The sequence below is a fragment of the Hylaeus anthracinus genome, unplaced genomic scaffold (assembly GCF_026225885.1).
Source record: "Hylaeus anthracinus isolate JK02 unplaced genomic scaffold, UHH_iyHylAnth1.0_haploid 11982, whole genome shotgun sequence".
NCBI classification, from domain to species: Eukaryota; Metazoa; Arthropoda; class Insecta; order Hymenoptera; family Colletidae; genus Hylaeus; species Hylaeus anthracinus.
The window spans coordinates 6,421,075-6,438,894 of NW_026534330.1; the positions used below are offsets into that span (position 1 = coordinate 6,421,075).

At 33.3% G+C, this 17,820-nt stretch overlaps 4 protein-coding genes across 53 annotated transcripts in view; 2 read left to right on the top strand and 2 right to left on the bottom strand.

Moving 5' to 3' along the window:
- Positions 1-74: 74 nt before the first annotated feature.
- On the bottom strand, positions 75-4,941 carry LOC128886343 (vacuolar protein sorting-associated protein 18 homolog). 2 transcript variants are annotated; one of them, XM_054141144.1, is made up of 19 exons: positions 4,799-4,941; positions 4,465-4,648; positions 4,245-4,402; positions 3,946-4,122; positions 3,788-3,835; positions 3,400-3,589; positions 3,207-3,328; positions 2,928-3,143; positions 2,729-2,845; positions 2,545-2,657; positions 2,366-2,477; positions 2,115-2,297; positions 1,720-2,037; positions 1,511-1,646; positions 1,213-1,434; positions 997-1,148; positions 815-912; positions 438-749; positions 75-313 (listed from the first exon to the last, which is right to left on the bottom strand). In XM_054141144.1, exons 1-19 carry the CDS (start codon positions 4,877-4,879, stop codon positions 250-252), a joined length of 3,003 nt encoding a protein of 1,000 aa, XP_053997119.1. In that variant the 5' UTR covers positions 4,880-4,941; the 3' UTR covers positions 75-249. The 2 variants fall into 2 exon arrangements, with proteins under 2 accessions (XP_053997119.1, XP_053997120.1); XM_054141145.1 differs by lacking the exon at positions 3,788-3,835 and having other exon boundaries at positions 76-313.
- A 427-nt stretch (positions 4,942-5,368) lies between these two features.
- On the top strand, positions 5,369-7,640 carry LOC128886356 (DNA-binding transcriptional regulator BolA). The gene is made up of 5 exons (XM_054141165.1): positions 5,369-5,510; positions 5,851-6,034; positions 6,366-6,613; positions 7,221-7,289; positions 7,380-7,640. Exons 2-5 carry the CDS (start codon positions 6,004-6,006, stop codon positions 7,455-7,457), a joined length of 426 nt encoding a protein of 141 aa, XP_053997140.1. The 5' UTR covers positions 5,369-5,510; positions 5,851-6,003; the 3' UTR covers positions 7,458-7,640.
- Positions 7,561-12,916, bottom strand: LOC128886344 (set1/Ash2 histone methyltransferase complex subunit ASH2). The gene is made up of 11 exons (XM_054141146.1): positions 11,195-12,916; positions 10,871-11,020; positions 10,609-10,787; positions 10,350-10,522; positions 9,926-10,100; positions 8,892-9,097; positions 8,620-8,797; positions 8,353-8,497; positions 8,137-8,272; positions 7,817-8,068; positions 7,561-7,732 (listed from the first exon to the last, which is right to left on the bottom strand). The coding sequence occupies exons 1-11, from the start codon at positions 11,215-11,217 to the stop codon at positions 7,628-7,630; spliced, it is 1,722 nt and encodes a 573-aa protein (XP_053997121.1). The 5' UTR covers positions 11,218-12,916; the 3' UTR covers positions 7,561-7,627.
- Positions 12,917-13,547: 631 nt separating this feature from the next.
- The window catches only part of LOC128886338 (calcium-activated potassium channel slowpoke), a 113,157-nt gene continuing 108,884 nt past the window's right edge, over positions 13,548-17,820 (top strand). For all 49 annotated transcript variants that reach the window (XM_054141089.1, XM_054141135.1, XM_054141124.1 and 46 more), the window contains exons 1-2: positions 13,548-13,775; positions 14,129-15,371. In XM_054141089.1, coding sequence (XP_053997064.1) covers positions 15,069-15,371 — 303 coding nt within the window. In that variant the 5' untranslated portion in view covers positions 13,548-13,775; positions 14,129-15,068. The remainder of the gene's footprint in view (positions 13,776-14,128; positions 15,372-17,820) is intronic.

The following is a 17,820-nucleotide window of genomic DNA, read 5'->3' on the forward strand; positions in this document are numbered from 1 at the left end:
GTGTTTATATTGCTATTTACGTGCGTATAAAAGATTGTAATGTCTATTTTATATTATATTAAAGTTCCTTAAATTTTTTTTATTCTTGCATTTATAAATTATAATATATACAAAATAAACAGTTTTCATATTCAAAATGGCATAATACAAATATTTCTTTTATTAAGAGCAATAATTTGTATAAATAAGCATACTACACAAAGTAGATGAATATTTATTGAAATAATTTACAAGCGAATAACTTATTATTTATGTCCATTCCTTCATTACTCTCTCGTAATCTTCTTCTTCGATAAATGGTTTATTTATAGATCTGCAATATAATTTTTATTTTTTTAGTATAACAGATCTCAGAATAGTTATTTATATGAAAAATTTAAACTACGAAACAAGGGAACCACATGAGGTTTAATGAGTTGTCTCTTCAAATTACTCACTCTATCATAAGTTCTCCACAATATAAACATTCAGAGGCTACCAATTCGTCGATGTCGGCCTTGATTTGATCTTTTGTAGATAAAGATACAGATCCAACTGATGTAGTATCTTCCGGTCTGTTCGAAAGAGCGGTAAGTTGTCGCTGCAGATCAGCTAGCTTTGTTCTCTGATCCATTGCCAACATAGGTGTTAGTGCAGCTACAAGACAATCGCTATGAAATCTATGTCCACAAGGAAATACATAAAAAGGTCGTACTACTAATTGAAAATCACAGATCTTGCATGTGTCCTTTGCATGTATAAATGTACACCTGAAAGGAAAAAATAGTTACATCGCGGCATTGGATAATCTATTATTGTTTTTTTTTTTATCCACCTTGTTCTAAACTCTTGTATATCCTTCCTAATAAGCTCAGCAGCTTTTGTTGCTTCTTGCATTTCTTCTTTGAGATCTTGAATATGTTGATTATATTCCTGTTAATTGCAATTGAAATATATAGTAGTAATTCCATAAATATTCAACAAATTAATGGCATGTTACACATAAAATTATTTCACCTGTAACGAATTGCAAATAGCATCTTTAAAGTGATCTATAGTAACAAAGTCTGAAAAAAATGGTAGTATATCTTCTATCCTGACTATATCGCAATCTTGTAAAAATTTCATTGCTTGCTGTATATCATTTTTCTCTCGAACCACGTGTTCAGCTAAAAGTTGAATTAATAAGAATTAGACACCTCAAAGTTTCGAATTTATACTTGTATCAGTTACCTATTTTTAACCATAACTTTTTCCGTAATTCGTCATCGTGATCAGAAGGCATAGCAGCTATTTGTTTAGCAAGGTCAACACTGCTTGTCAAAGCTAAATCAACTGCTGTTGTCCAGAGTCCAAGTAAAGCAGACAATTGCACACATGCTTTGGTTAAACCAACTTCTTGGCATAATCGTAGCGCATAGTGCACATCATAATGTACCATATTTATATCTTGGCCTGAAATGACATCAAACATTTCAATAAAATATATTTTTTTTATATTTCATTCCAAAAAGTTTACTATGAAAATCACCTTGAGAACTAATATAACGCATTACTTCGTCTTGTTTATAACGAGCGTATAAAGACAATAGGAAATTATGAATTGCCTGTTCCTGACAGCTTTGTTTATATACACAAAACTCTAGATATCTGATTACTTCCTTTGCCTATAATACCGAACGGTATTTTTACTTACTATAAACTGTACGAAAATGAAAATGTAAACTATAGATATCTTACATGTTTTTCATCACTATTACAAGACACTAAAGCTGGAAGAAGTTTAGATGGCTTTAATAATGAACCTTGTGATATCAAAGCAGTCACTGTAGGGCGTGGTAATTCTTGTAAAAGAATACCAGAGAATTGATAAAAGAGATCTCTGTTACTTTGACTTTTTAAAACTTCAAAGGCTTCTAAATAATTGTTTTTGTATAAATGCTGACGTATCACTTCTTCATAATTGCAATGCATTATAGTTAAACGTATAAGATTATCTTTATCGCCGTGACTTGCTATTAAATCGTATATAGTACTACGATTCCTTTTGATGCATTCCTAAAATGAAAATAATTTTTTATATATTCAAGAAACTACAAATTTTATAAAGCAATGTAGTATTTTTTAAATCATACCTCAACTTGTGGAATAGCAAGGAAACTATCAAATTGTTTTTGTAATTCTAAGTATCGGGAATCGTGTAAATACGATGTATTATTACTCCGTAATACACCCATTTGATTCATAAATAATTCGATCACCCATACAACAATCATGGTTATTTGTGTTTTATCTTGTGTTTTCAATCCTTCAAGTTTCTATGAATAAAAAGTTGTGTTGGTTGTTTCAATTAAATTTCAAATAATATCACAGAAGAATGTAATACCTTCTTAAGGAATGTTTTTAAAGCCTCTATTTGCCATTCCTGTAGAAACTTCAAAGAAATTTCTTCAAATGATGAATGAGTATCAGCATAAGTGAGAGCACTCCTTTCATATCTGAAAAATAATGTGTACATAAGTCTATGATCATGTCTTAAATAGTAATACAGAAAGTTCGACATACTCTTTATTTTTAAAAAACATTTCTGCTTGCTTTACAAGTACTTGATCTATGTGTGCTGGATTATCTTTACAATATTGTTTGGCAAGCTCAAATTCACCTTTATCAATGTAAATCTGCATAAGAATAACAACGCACGTAATTATTATTATAATTAAGAAATATTTCAGTACACATATTAATTTACCTGCCAAACATTTCTGTCTTCTCTATTAATTTTGTATTTGAATACTGCGCGCTCGCTATATGCCCACACAGAACGAGTCACATAATCTGTAGTAATGTTCAGTAAGTTTCCAACAGCCTATGAAAATTAAAATTGTTCTAATAATATAATTAAGATTCAAGATGACATTCATGTTATATTTTGTATTCGTTATACACACGTCATTGTAAATATCTTCAAATATCAATTCTTGATTTAAAAGGGATATGCCTTTTACATGATCCGCGTAAAGTAACAATGCATGAAATTCTGTTAAAACAAAAGACAATGGAGCAGTTGTTTCTTTTGAGATGTAGTTTCCCATGAGACTTACTTCAGGAGATCTTAACATTTGTCGATTTATTAACATATTTTTCGGGTCTACCTTTGAATTGACCTAAACAAAGTTAAATTCTTTTGCGTTATATTTTCGTGTATATTAAATTTGAATAATTTTTACCTGGGCATACAGGATACCAGTTTCTGTTAACCAACCAAATGACTTTGGTAATGCACCAAGTGCAGGATAATAAAATTGCATTTTAGAGTAAGGCAAAGAACTTATTACGTCGGTAAAGCTTTCTGTAGAAATGTTACTTCTATAATTATTGTAGATACTGTTATCAATGCAAATGTATGTAACCAAAATTTACCTTCCACATTCAAATACTTATTGAAAACTTGTTGCAATAGAGGTTTTTCTTCTAGATTTTGTACTGATCCAATATATTGATAAATGCGAATAAGAGTAGTGACAATAATTATATACGTATCAGTATTTGGTATTTTATGGAATTCTAAACCAGTAATTGGTGGATTGCTGTTTTTTCCTATATCGAATACCTATAAAGTATATATAATAATGATGAAAAAATTGTCACTTTGTAATATTTAATATTATTTATATTGCAATTGATTATGATTTTATGGTGTGAAAGCAACTATTGATAAACTAATATCATGAAAATGGACCATTAGAATTTATAACAAAAAAATACTATAGGTGTTTTGCACATGCAGAAATTTTGATTTCAAACTCACCAATCCTTCTACCTCTTTAGCACCATAAAGAGGTAAGTAGTTAGGAAGCTTCGGAAATAATTAATAATGGTATAAGGGAAGAACCTCTATTATTATGGACTGAGAATGTATACTAATAATGATACACTTAAAAATTAATTTTACAATTTTGTTTATACCTGACGCCAATATTGCTCCAAACTTGTATTGAATATTTTATCACCATCTAAACCAATTTCTGTTTCGAAAATAAGACCTTTTGAAGTTCCCAAGAGAATTGGCCCTGTGGTAGTTTCAGAGGAATTTGCATAGTTCCACCCAACAGCAGTAATTTCATGTCCTTTGAATTTACCTGCCTAAATGAAAACATCTTGAAAAATGTAATGTAATTCATTAAAGTAATACATCCATATAAAGTATCTCAAAATTTTATAATATTTAATATAGTACACTTGCTGTGTTTATTCATCTCATGTACCTGTTTTAATTTTGTTGTCTTTTTATGTAAATAAAATAACTCAGGTGGTGGGTTATCTTGTGATTTTGGAGTCAAAGTAATTAATAAATGATTACCCAAAGGATCAAGAAACATCCCTGACATTTTCATGTTTAGTGCATATTTAGATATATCAATCTCTAAAATGAATATACATTGTTATAAGCTTATACACTATTAAAACACTATTCAAAATTTCTACCTTCTGGTGTATCTGGATGTTTCATATCAATGCGTAGGAGAATATTATTGGCCATAGCAATAACAATTATATTATTATTAACAACAAGATGTACAATTTCATCAGGTGGTAAAAAATTAACTTTCTTTTTTATAAAAATTGGCTCATCATCTTGTAATTTCATTTGGATAAATCCTGCTGTACTCTAAAAATGCAATAAAATATTCATCCTGTAATACTTATCCTTAATAGAAATGAAACAAGAATATAAGAACACAACATGTTTTCTTTAAATTTTTTATGAACTTGTTATAATATAGTCTTTCAAACTTGATCTATGTATAAAAGAACTTACAATATCGGGACGAATTGGTGGTGCTTGCATTTGTTTTGACCGTTGAGAGGCTTGTTCATATTGGTCAAACATTGATGTCATATTGTTGATTTATTTAAAACTGATCACTTTCCACAATAAGAAATAAATAAACTCTATGTATACTTTACAGTTTCCACACAAAGTAGGAATTTCAATATACTTTTACTTATACATTAAAGAAACTGTACAATAATTTTAATTGCATTTAATTTTTCATTCCATAGTAAACATGACTCATTAATGAACTTTTATCAATTGGAAACGTACACGAAAAGAAATTTTATACGAAATAAATAACCTTAATTTTTGCATGATACATTGTCAATATTATTTGAAACCAGAAATCACACATACATCATTAGCAATTTATAAAACATTGTTTCTATAGAGCTGTATAAATTTACAATACGCTCTTATATTATTAAATGAGTTGTCAATGGGGTGTAGAAAGATGGAACTAGTACTCGAGATTAAAGGGACTCTATATAAACATGGGCGTTCAGGACCGTGCAAGGACGTGCTTTATTCTGAAATGTGATTGGTTTGTGTTGACAAACGTCATTATATAGTTTTTCGACTTAACCTAACTTTACAGGAATCAGCAATAACAACATAGGAGGTACAACATTATTTTTATGTGATTACTAGCTTCGTCGTAATATTTTACTACGCTCATTCAACTTATGATAGAGTGAGTTTCTTTCATACACTTCATTCAATAAGAAATGGGACTCCAGTAACGTAGTCACAGACGGAAAATTTCAATAAAAAATAAATAAAGTCCTGAAAATTTGTATGTGTTACAAAAATATTATTATTGTACAAATACACGACGTAAAAATGTAAGAAACATATTATACGCGTATCATGTGTTATTCACAGCCACGTGGTTTTGTTTTGATCCACTTCAGCTTATGGACTTTTCATAATTTATATACGAAGTACGAGTCCATGTGTATTTAATTAATATAGTGCAAATAAAATCACATGACTGTCAAAGAATTTCATTGGTTTGTTTATTGCGAGTCTAGTCAGGAGAGTATTGTCAAATAGTGCTCCAAATAGAAAATTGCACTTCATCATAGACGAGGAATCTTTGTTCGCAACTATTTATATATTGAAGAATCTTGAGAGAAGTTTCATCATACGAAGTGTAATTGATAAAATAACAGACATCTTAATCAATGTTTAAAGCGGCAGCATTGATAAGGAAAAGTAAGTGACACCTCGTACAGTTTTACTGTCGTATGTTTATTTTGTTTTATTATTGTATTAAATGTCAAACATGTAGGTTATGTTTTGATTTATTATTTTAGTGAACAATACACCGAAATTCGATTATTACTATCAATACAATACAATAAAATAGTTAAGTAGAGCAATTTCGCATATAATCTAGTAGTATTATGATTTCACATCACTTATATTAGCATATATATTCGTATATAAATAATTGTATAATAAATTTTTAAAAACGTCACATTTTTCTTACTATTCCATTACATTATTATATTATTTTGGGATTATATAGTATTTAACTTTACAGACATAGGATGTATGCATCTGCCCTCAGTCAGCTATAGGAACACTTTTATTTCTTTACAAAATATGAGTACTGTAATACAAAATAATCCAATAGAACTTTCAATTAGGAAGAAGTTAACAGATTCTTTAAATCCATCTTATGTTGAAATAATTAATGAATCTTATATGCATAATGTTCCTAAAGGATCTGAAACACATTTCAAAGTAATTGTTGTGTCTGATGTGTTCAAAGATAAACCACTTCTCAAGGTAATAATCTGAATGTTCATTCATAAAATTCGTGAAGTAATTAGTGTAATAAAATTTTGAGATCATATTCATATTCACATAAATGAGTTTAAACCTTATATTTAAGTCACACAGAGCTATTCACATTTAGATCTTGATTTTTAATTTGATTTTGAACAAATTTGAGATTTCCATTTAATTAGAGTTTTATCTTGTCTCGTAATTCCGGAATTTCAATTTTCGAGACTTCGTGCAGTTTTATTCTTCTTACCCTAAATCCTGTGTACAGCAACAAATTTACACATTCACGTGTACATTCGCGCATACGCACAACTTACCGAAGTAGAAAGTTTCCTTAGCGGTTCTTCTTACGAGTATCAGATACTACGTAAATATTTAAAAAAACATAAGAAAATAAATATACACAAAATATTGATCGATTTTTCATGTGTGTTTGTTGTTTTTTAACAAGTGTACATATGGTGCTTCATAAGATTGCCTAGACCTCCCCTTTTGTTAATGGCTCTTCCATAGATAAATTCAATAAAATAGTATTTATTATATGTTAGTGTTTTTCGTTAAAAAAAATATGAAAGTTTATGTAAAATATGTAATTTCATTTATTTAGCGCCATCAAATAATAAATAAGTTATTGGAAGCAGAGTTAGAAGGTGGGGTGCATGCATTATCAATAGTAGTAAGTACCAGAAATATTTTCGAAGAGAGCCTAGGTTATAGTATAATATAGTCTAAAAATATATTTGTTGTACCATTTTCTTTGTTAAAGGCAAAAACAGCTGAGCAATGGGAAGACAACAGTAAAATAACTCCAAGTCCAGCTTGTAGGGGTGGTTTCGGAAAATAATTGCTTAAACTCTAATAGTGAAATTATGTTCATGCTCAAATAATGTGTAACACTCTAAATTAAATATATTCTTCAATATCAAATTGACGAATTCAAATTAATGTGTATTGTAAAAGATATTTAATCAAAATCGAATTAAAAATAAAAAAGAAATAAAAAGTACATTAATGTCATAAAGCAAAAGTATCCAGTCTTAACTTTCCCTCGTTTTCCGTGAAATAAAGCATATCGGCCATAGATTGTTCTGCGATCGCTTCTTCTGCTCTATCGTGCATCTGTAATGTATGTAACGTTTATAAGTATACTTGTACCTTTTAAATCGTTTACATTGTGTTTCCTTATTTTAACATCCTACATACCCCTCTAAAAGTGATATCAGTTGGAGGACATTTAAAATTCGGTCCAAAGTTTACAGAGACAGTAGCACTTTTATGAATGGATATTGTAGGATAATAGGCGCCTTTGTTGATATCGATAAATGCTTCCCCTTGATTTACACCATTTTTATAAAACGTAATTTTACTGCCGTCTAGAGGTTTTAGAGCCTTAAGTGCTTCAGGTACTTGATCCTTCTCCTCGTAATAAAGATGACTTTTGAACTTTACTAAAGGCTGATTTATAAATTTGTATTAGACTCTGAAGTAATAAAGTACAGTAAACATATATATCTTTCACTCACTCGATCTTTATATGTGTTTGGCAAATGGGAAGCATCGTGCGTATCGGGTAAAGTTATCACAAATCCCAAAGTATCACCTTCTCCATAACTGTTACTGTAATGTTTGCCTCTACTTTCATGAAACCGTGTCCCTTTTCTATTAACAAATATACGTGGTGATGTTTTTATATAAATACTTTTCAGTACTTACATTCCTATTAATGTATTTAATTATACCTAGATCTCCACGAATATCCAAATTTATCATAGCCAAGTGGAGCTTGTAAATTAGCATATTCTTGACCCCATCCTAGCCTAGTAGCAGAACCTTCAGGCATTTCTTCGATAGTTGCTTCCCAGTACCATGTTCCTCTACATACATCTAAAAATGTTAATATCAGTCATGTAGTATGTAGTGTATAAAACATAAAAATTTATTTCGATTCGATTCACGTTTATTGAAATAGAAGAAAAACATATAGCCGGATTATATTTCTGACATACTATGTGTAGCTCTGACCATGCAATAGCCTTTTTCGCCGGTAACTGCCAGTCTATCTTCGGAAACTCTGAGCTGTGGAGCTCGATCGTGTAGCGCCAGTAAAACTGTACTTGGACTTAAACCTCTGTACAACCATCCAGGAATAGGTTTTCCAGCCCAATCACTACTCTCATCAAATTCCTATACAATAATATCGACTCTAATAGTAGTATGATAAAGTATTGTACTTGATAAGATAAGATATGATAAATAAAAAAACCATTACTTAACATACTTGTCTAAATGGTGCATGAGGATCAGGTTCAGCAAGAATATATCTGTATCCATCTTTGTTAAAAGGATGTTCAAGAGGGTATCCATGAGCAGGTAGCTTAGGAGCTGCCATATCAGAACCTCTGCCTTTTTTACCAGGTCCTGTACCTGTTCCTTCTCCAGGAAACTTACGTTTTGCATTACGACCGCGAAGTCCTCCAAGTGGCACTAAATTTTCCATAATAGTACTTATTAAGCTAACCACGCAATTAGTTTCAAAACGTTATTATCGAAAATATGTATTAATGCAAGAGCAAAATGAAACAAATTCGTATCCAATTCTAATTGCAAAGATTTTTGTGTGTACTATACTAATAATTGTTTATAGCAATTACTATTTTAAGCCATGTTTTGATGTTGAATCTCACTACAATCTACTGAAAAGTACAGCTTATTTGTCTTATGGACATTGTGATCAAGCAGAATGAAGTATGATATCACTGTACTGATTAATATCCGGATAAGATAAGAGTCAACTGAAATAAAAGTAGCAAAATTGAGTCTAATGATAAAAGTAGATATATACAAGGTGGCACATAATTCATTGTACAACTGATAAGGAAATGATTTTTAAAAAATGCATCTATAATTTAATCCTGTTGGTGCTTTCAAAAATTAATGATAAGAGTTATAAATAATACAACAGTTTATTTATTTAATTAAGGGCCCCTAATAATTTGTATAAATTGTTAAAAATATTACATGAAAGATTATGTTCGATAAGTTAACAAGCCATGAATTAATTCTAATATAATTTTTTAATTATAAAAAATATTTATTGCTTTCTGTATTATCACATACTATTTATTAGATATGCAATCGAATTATACCATTCTAACAGATTGATAAAAAGTAAAAGGGAAGTAGGGAAAAGGGGTTTGTGGAGGTGCTTTATTTAAAATTATAGTTGAGTGCATGCATATTTCATGAACTTACAAACTCAAGTTTTTCAAAAATGTAATGACATAATTACATTTGATTCTCAATTATACTTACCAACATGTTGAACACCCATTTCGGTTACCTTTAAATGACCACCTTTAATCATGGCTTCATAATTTGGTTTAATCATTAGGAGATCAGAAGTCATAAGTCCAAACAATTGACCATCAGAACCAGTTTCTTCAATAGCAAATAATGTTCCAACATCTTTTAATAGTGCTCTATGTATCTGTATTTAAATATATTTTACATTTTTTTTTAAATAATATTGTAGTGGTTTTAGGGTAAGAAATACACTACACTATAAATATTGTTTGTTAAAAAAATATTAAAATTCACTTCATGGACTACAGTATACAATTCCACTTACAACAATATGTAACTTACATAGGGAATTTAAGAACAAATTAGTAGAATAGGTAGAAGATTTTATTTTGTATGATTAATAGATATTACTAATACAGGAAACATTACTTACAGTGGCATGCCAAGATTGAGTGACTCTCCGTGGCATTGTAGTCATACTATCCCAATGGCACTCAATGAAAGGAATAATGTCTTTATCCTTATGAAAAAGTGTTCTTTGTTCACTTTCTTTCTGAGCCATTTGCAACAGATTTGCTATTGCTGTCACACACATTTGTGGAAAAGCTAAAATGTCAAAGTCTTGTAATATGTAATCAACAAGTGAACAAGTTATGGATAGTAATCGTATTGCTATTAAAATATAGTCTTACGTGCTTGGTTTTTTTTGAAACTTTCTAAACCAGTGGGAGAACAATTTTTGCACATGAATATATAATTCATCATAAAAGGTACTAATTTACCCAATTGATATCCAATACAAGATTCATGAAACCATCTCGTACAGCTAGCACATAATAATTCTACAATATTTAGGTTTCTTTCCTTTCCACTAAAAAAATAGTGAAAGTTTATAACAATCTGTTGTATATTTTTGTGTATTACATGCTTAAATATTAATTTAAAGTGAATTACCAATAACAATTTCCAGTTTCATTGTTCCGACCATTAGATTTGTCAGTATTTTCTTCTGTTTTATGTTTCTGTTTACTTTTATCATCAGATTTTATTTTCATTTTATCTTCAATAGACTCAGATTGTGGCTCATCCATCTTATCGATTGGACTGTAAAAAAATATTTATATTTAATTGTACAGTTTATGAAACAAAATAATAGTACATAACCTCAAAACTGTTACATGCATCACTCGTTTACAAAATATTGTATCATTAATCGTATTGAAAATTTAGTGTTATTAGAGGAATTGTTTATAGATTAAATAATCATTGTAAAAATACCTTTCAAACTTCTCTTCTGACATGTCTAACTTAATAACTTCGTATTGTTTTCAATGTGTTGCTAGCTACCTAGACTTAACTTAGATGTTGTACTTATCGTCGTACAATAACAAATGTATGAAGTGTATGTATGTATATATGTATACAATCACACTTTTATTACCAAAATCACAGTGTAAATTAATGTTTAGAATGTTATTCATCATCCTGTATCAATAATACGCTACCATTAATTCAGAAATACGAGGATAAGCTAATCCCATAGTATTACACACAAAAGATAGGTTAACATTTCGTGTGTAATCGAAGCTGAATGAAATAGTTAATGTATGAATGAGTAATATGAGTTAATATGAATGAGTGGTTAAAAGTATACTCACCCTTTCACGGGATGATTTTCTTACATAGAATTAAGTTGGAAAAGAGAAATGTAATTAGGACACCACATGTGAATGCTAATAAGATTTATTACATTGCGCTTTATTAGTATTACATAGTAATAACACTTATGAAATACAACTATTAGCAAACTGAAAATATTAGTAATACTACACGACAATTTGTTTTAAAGAAGAAAACATTTTTCTGTCATGTTATTATTGAAGTGTAAGAGTATGTACCTTGTAGGATCACTAAAACGTTTTTTATGTAAATAAATTTGATATATCTACAAGAGTATATGTAAGGTAAGAATATATCGACAAATACAAATATTATTTATACAATTGATCTTGATTATTAAATTATGCTTTGCTCCAAATTATGTAAAAGTAATGGATTTCAGTATTTTTGTATCATCGGTAATTTTTACATTTACGAATAACAATTGCGATAAATTGTGAAAATTGTACGTATTTTATTGTAAATATTATGTATAATATTAAGTATGTCCATATTTAACGTGTCTTCTAAAAAAAACATAATATGTACAAAATTCAGTAATAAAAAATTGCAACACAGATCGTCTTTGTATAATTTAATCATTTATACTTAAGATTTAAACCTAAGGTCGAGCCATCTATTAAGTTGGTTTTCGTATTTGATAAAACCGAAACTAACACGCCGAGAATAGCTTCCGCCATAGCTCGAGTTTTAATAATTCAAAGTCGGATCGCGCACAATGCAATAAAAGCAAGAGGGAGTACAGGGGTGAGCACACTCGAATGATTTTGTAATCGCAATACATCTAAACCCCTAATATATGTATACGGTGCTTAGGATCACGTAACGAACAAATACAGACATTCCCTTGTATTTTGTATTCAATTCATGGAGAATATTAAATATTCTTGAAATTTGTCTTCGATGCGTCGTCGAATATTAATTGTATTATTTTATATTATGTATCTGATTAATAAAGAATACTTATATTCCATTTTACTGACGCATATACATCATTGTTCCAGGTTGTGCTTACGTGGGATTAATATGGTGCTTGCTCTTTAAATCTAATTTCAACGAATAAATAAATTTTCAAAAATACATTCAACCCATTCCAAAAATTTCTTAAAACTCGATAAATAATGAAATCGATACTTTTATGAGCGCAGACAAAACTGATATGGAACATATGAATTTTCGAATTTTATACGAATGAATAAATAAATAATTTGATACGTAAATTTATACAAAAATTGCAAACCCCCAAAGTATTTATAAACAACAAAACCTCTAAATTCATAAAGGAGCGATTAAAAATGTTCTAATAAATCATACAAAAAAATTACTTTTATCCTAAAGTAATCTATACAAAATTTAAAGAGCAAACACCCCACCAATATCATACCCACGACCGCACCGCACACTGAACCGCTCCAGAAGAAAATTTATTCGGGATCCGCATAAATTCATTACCCAGATTAAAACCGAATACCATCGAATGCCAAATGCCAACATATCCAACATTCACCGAGTGCGTTCAGCTTGCAGATATTCAAGCATTCCGTATTCGACTCTGAAGCCGAATAAAACGATTCGATACATGCACGCCTAGCGAAAGCAACACGCGAGCATCGAAGCTTTCGACCACGTACGCCATGAAAACTAATGAAGTATTCGTTACTCCGGGTACTCTTTCGGATACATTTCGCTCGAATACGTTTCTGGGTGGGGAATACCACGGGTCAGTGGTATTAATGTGATTTATGCGCGGCCATTTGTAGCCAGTTCGGTTGTCGAGTTCGGGAGATGCAGCAACAGGGGTTAGATGTGCTTTGGCGTAACCACGTCCGACGTGGCGGACTCTGGCGGTAAGCTTTCGCGACCGGTTCTCCGGAAGTGGTGGGAGATAGACCGTAGCAAGAGAGCGTGCGTCTACGTCAGGGAAAGCTCCGAGCTTATTGGTCCCGGTCCATTGTTGCGTATTGATTGCTGCGGAGCAGTGGTATGGTCGTCCGGACACTCGGTCGTTCTCATCGCCGTTGTCGTCGTCGCCGTCGTCGGTGGTACAGTCGAGTAGGTTAAGAAAGCGGGACACGCGTATAGATAGAGCAAAGTTCTACGTTTTGTCGTGATCGAAAGCGCGTTTCGTCGCGTACGGTTCATGATTCGCGTTTAATACAATATACGCACGTAAATACAAGTATATATACATAAATATATACATATAATGTGATATATGACGTGTGTGAGTTTATGTATGTGTGTGCGAATGTGTGGTGCGCGCGCGTGTATGTATTTATTTATTTATACATAAATATATATATATATACATATATACATACATATATATAAGTATATATATATATACATATATACATATATACATATATGTATATATTTATGTAGGAATGTATCTACGAATGGGTATGTATGTATGGCGGGCGTATATATGTATGTACGTATGTGTATATACGTGACCGCACGCGTATGTAAATGTAGTAGTGGTGTCAGTGGGTTGTTTTCTTGTTGTTTTCTATTTCCTCTCCTTTCGAGATTGGAACTACCTGCAGCATTAACGGCGGCGGCGGCACAAGCTGCCGCAGAGTGTGACGACACCGTGGTGATCCTCGAGCTACGGGCACCCTCGGCGACAAGGGCCACCTGGGAGAGTCTAGGAGCCTCCGCGATTCTCGATACAAAATATCACGGACGAACGAGAATCGTGGAATCGACGGAAGCATGCCCGGAGAAACTTGGAGCGAGGGGCCGCGCGAGCCGTGCCAGCCGATCGACGAGCAGAGATCATCGAGATCCCTGTGAATCCGAGGACAGTGGCGCGGAGGGACGAGAGATATATCAGTGAACTTCGTGTACGGAGAGCTGGTGCGATCGGTTCGAGATTGGGTTCGTGTGATATATTCGCCGGGACGAGTCAAAAAGAAAAAAAGAAACGAAAATCGAGCGGAAAGGACGACGGAAGGGGGTGAACGGAAGGAAAGCGCGAAAGGGAAAGAGTGAGCGTGTGATTGAGCTGAGCGAAAGGGAGGGAAAGGAGGAGAAAAAAAAAGAGAGTCAACCCCCCTGAAGGAAAAGTGGAGCGATAGAGATTGAACGACGACGGAACGGGGGTGACCAGGGGGGGGACACACAAAGGTGTTTGGGAGAAGAAGTAGTGTCACCGTCGGAGGAGGGAATTCGGGTAAGGAGGGCGAGGGTGGTGATTAGTGAGTGCGTACGGGACGGTGAAGCACAGGAAACGGTGGATAAAGGGGGCTCGGAAGAGGGAGAGGAGATCAGTTTGTGCGCGCAGACCGCGAAGAAAGCTCGTGGTCGGTTTGGCTGCAACGAGTCCGCGAGGCTTTGCGGAGTTGCAGCGCGCCGTGCGCCCCGTGGCAGCACGAAATTATGAAGCGCATAAAGTGTGCCCTGCTGGCCACCGTTTTTGATAGCCGCCGGTGAATGTGTGACCCGGGGGCAGCAGAGATCCGCCGTGATGACGACCGAAGAGACGACCGAGCAGCCCCCGGTAGACGACTGCCTAAAGGAGCGGAAATGGTGGTGCTTCCTGCTGTCGAGCATCTTCACCTTCCTCGCCGGGCTGCTGATCGTGCTCCTTTGGCGTGCGTTCGCCTTCCTCTGCTGTCGCAAGGAACCCGAGTTCGCTCCAAATGACCCGAAGCAGAAAGAGCAGAAGGCGAACCGCCAGGGCAAAGAGTTCGAGGGGACTTTTATGACCGAGGCCAAGGACTGGGCCGGTGAACTAATTTCCGGACAAACCACCACTGGACGTATCTTGGTAAGTTGATTATGACTATTACTCGTTATCAAACTGCGGATGTTTATGCAATTATGAGAAAGTGATCATTTGGGAGAACCGTATGAGGATTCGCGTAAATGTGAAAATGTAAATACGTATTAGACTGTTTAACAGATAACACGTACTTTTATTTAAATCTGAATTCGTTATCTGAATCTATAGAAATATAAATTTGCATTAACATCCGCACTTATTATATTCAAATCGAAGATCAGATGTGCTCGATAGATTCAGCATCCAATGGGGAAATGAATATCGTGGGCAATACTGTAAAATTCATCCAGTTTTCACGCAAACACATGCCACAGAGGGTGCATTTTGATACGATATTCCGACGTTTGCTTCTTCAGGGGTCAAATGACACACTGATAGTGGCGAAACGTCGGTTCTACGTATTCTCTGTTTCATTGAGTTCCAACACGAACATAGTACTTGTTCGATTGTAAGATCAAATGTTCGATACCAATGGTGCTTGAGAGACTCAGTATCCTCGATTAATAAATGTTTGTTAAATATACCCATGGAGAAACAAGCATGTATCCTTCCAAAAGGACACGTACGATAGAGGGAGTCAAATAGACTTCTAAATAAATTTTATTCATATTCTGGTCAGCTACTAACGTTTAAGAGGTTCAATCACGAAGAAATAGTCTCGTAAACGGATAACTCACTTACTCCTTCATTGCATATTTTATTCCGTTTGACTAAAGGGGTTGGATCCACGGGGATATTAATTTCACGGAGGAGTATCTAAATCCTATAAAATTCCCTTGGCAAACATACATGAATTGGCTTTATCGAGTCCCTACCGGGACTCATTACGCGTTAGAGGACTAATAACATCAACACGTTCTTGGAATATGCAAAGCCTTGGCGGATAATGTGCTCTTCGATTATTAGAGCACGGCTCTCTGTCGTAGTGTTTGTTTTATTTTAGCGTAGTACTTATTTGAGTGTGAGACCAAATGTTCGTAACCACTCCAAGAGCTTTAGCAAGAAGAAGTAGTTGTAAACAGATCACCATTTATTACGCAAGTTAACTTACAGGGAAAAGCTCTTTATACGGAAAAGCCCTTAAGAAAAACCACTATTATTCATTTTGTTTCTGGACGAAAAGATACCTGAAACCATCTTAGAACGTAGCAAAGAATACTTTTCTTCTGTTTTCGAAAAATAATTATTTTACTAGTTTCAAGAATAATTGTTTTACTTGTTTCCCCATGTTTCGCATAAGAAACTCGTTGGGCAGTAGAAATATTATTACTTTACAACTCTAGTCTTCCTCGTAGGCAAATTATGACTCCGCAAACTCAAGGAAGCCGTTAGCCGCCGAGTGAAATATTCACGTTTTTAAGAATTTATTTCTCGAAAACGCGAGAGAGGCGCCTTACCGTTTGCTACTTTCGGAGCTTGGGCGTTCTCCCCCTAAAAAGAAATAAATAAAAAACTAGGACCACAGTTCGCGGTTACCCCTTTTTGGCCCTCTGTTGCATGAATTTTATTTCACCTTCCTAAAGACCAAATGGAAATTATTTACTCGTTATTTATATATCCGTGATTTAAATGCTTCGAGTAAATAACGAGCGGCTGAACCTGCAGAGTTATTAAATGTACCTACGAGGAAATTGCGAAAATCCTGTAATATTTCCCCGGCGAACTTTACATGGATTGTTGTTAATGAGTTTCAAATCGGTCACGCAATTCGATGAAGTGCGGTGCATAATGCAGCCGAAGCTTCCATTATCTGTGTCGATAAAGAGGCAAGAATGTTCTCTTAAGTAATGAAATGAACGTTCACATTGATCGTTCTCGGGTAGAATGCAATAAACACCAGTAAAGAAAGTAAGAAGAACAAGTAATGGAAACGATTTTCTCATCAATGTTCAGTCTTCGAATTTTCTAATTTATGAATTCTTTCATCTGGCTTATTTTCTTAAATATAATTCTGTTATATTTCTCTTTTATATTCATCTTAGTAATAGAGCCAGATTAATTCTCAAATAATTTTGAAAATATCGAGTTCAGGAAATCGAAAGTTGAGAACATCTGATATGGTACAGATTGTACACAGAGAGTATCCTTCGGAGCGAGATGTGCTGACCTAATAAACTGTTGACGGTTCGTGTTGTGACACTTTTTTCTTTCGAATCTCTGTATCAGCCTTTGCCAAGTAACCGTTATATTTATTCGTATGGATTCTGCGTTGGCTTTTACTTTCTGTTTACCATCTTCTATTTGTTCGTTATGAGAACAGATTGAATAGCTGAGTCAGCCGATATTTTTGGATATCTTTTCCTTTCTTTCGCTGTAACGATTTTATTAATATTTCAGTGAATTATATATGTACGAATGAGAAATCAGAATCACGAGTACAAGATTGTTTGTAATAGTAATGGAATGAGCCTTCGGTTGTAGCCCTCAATCACGT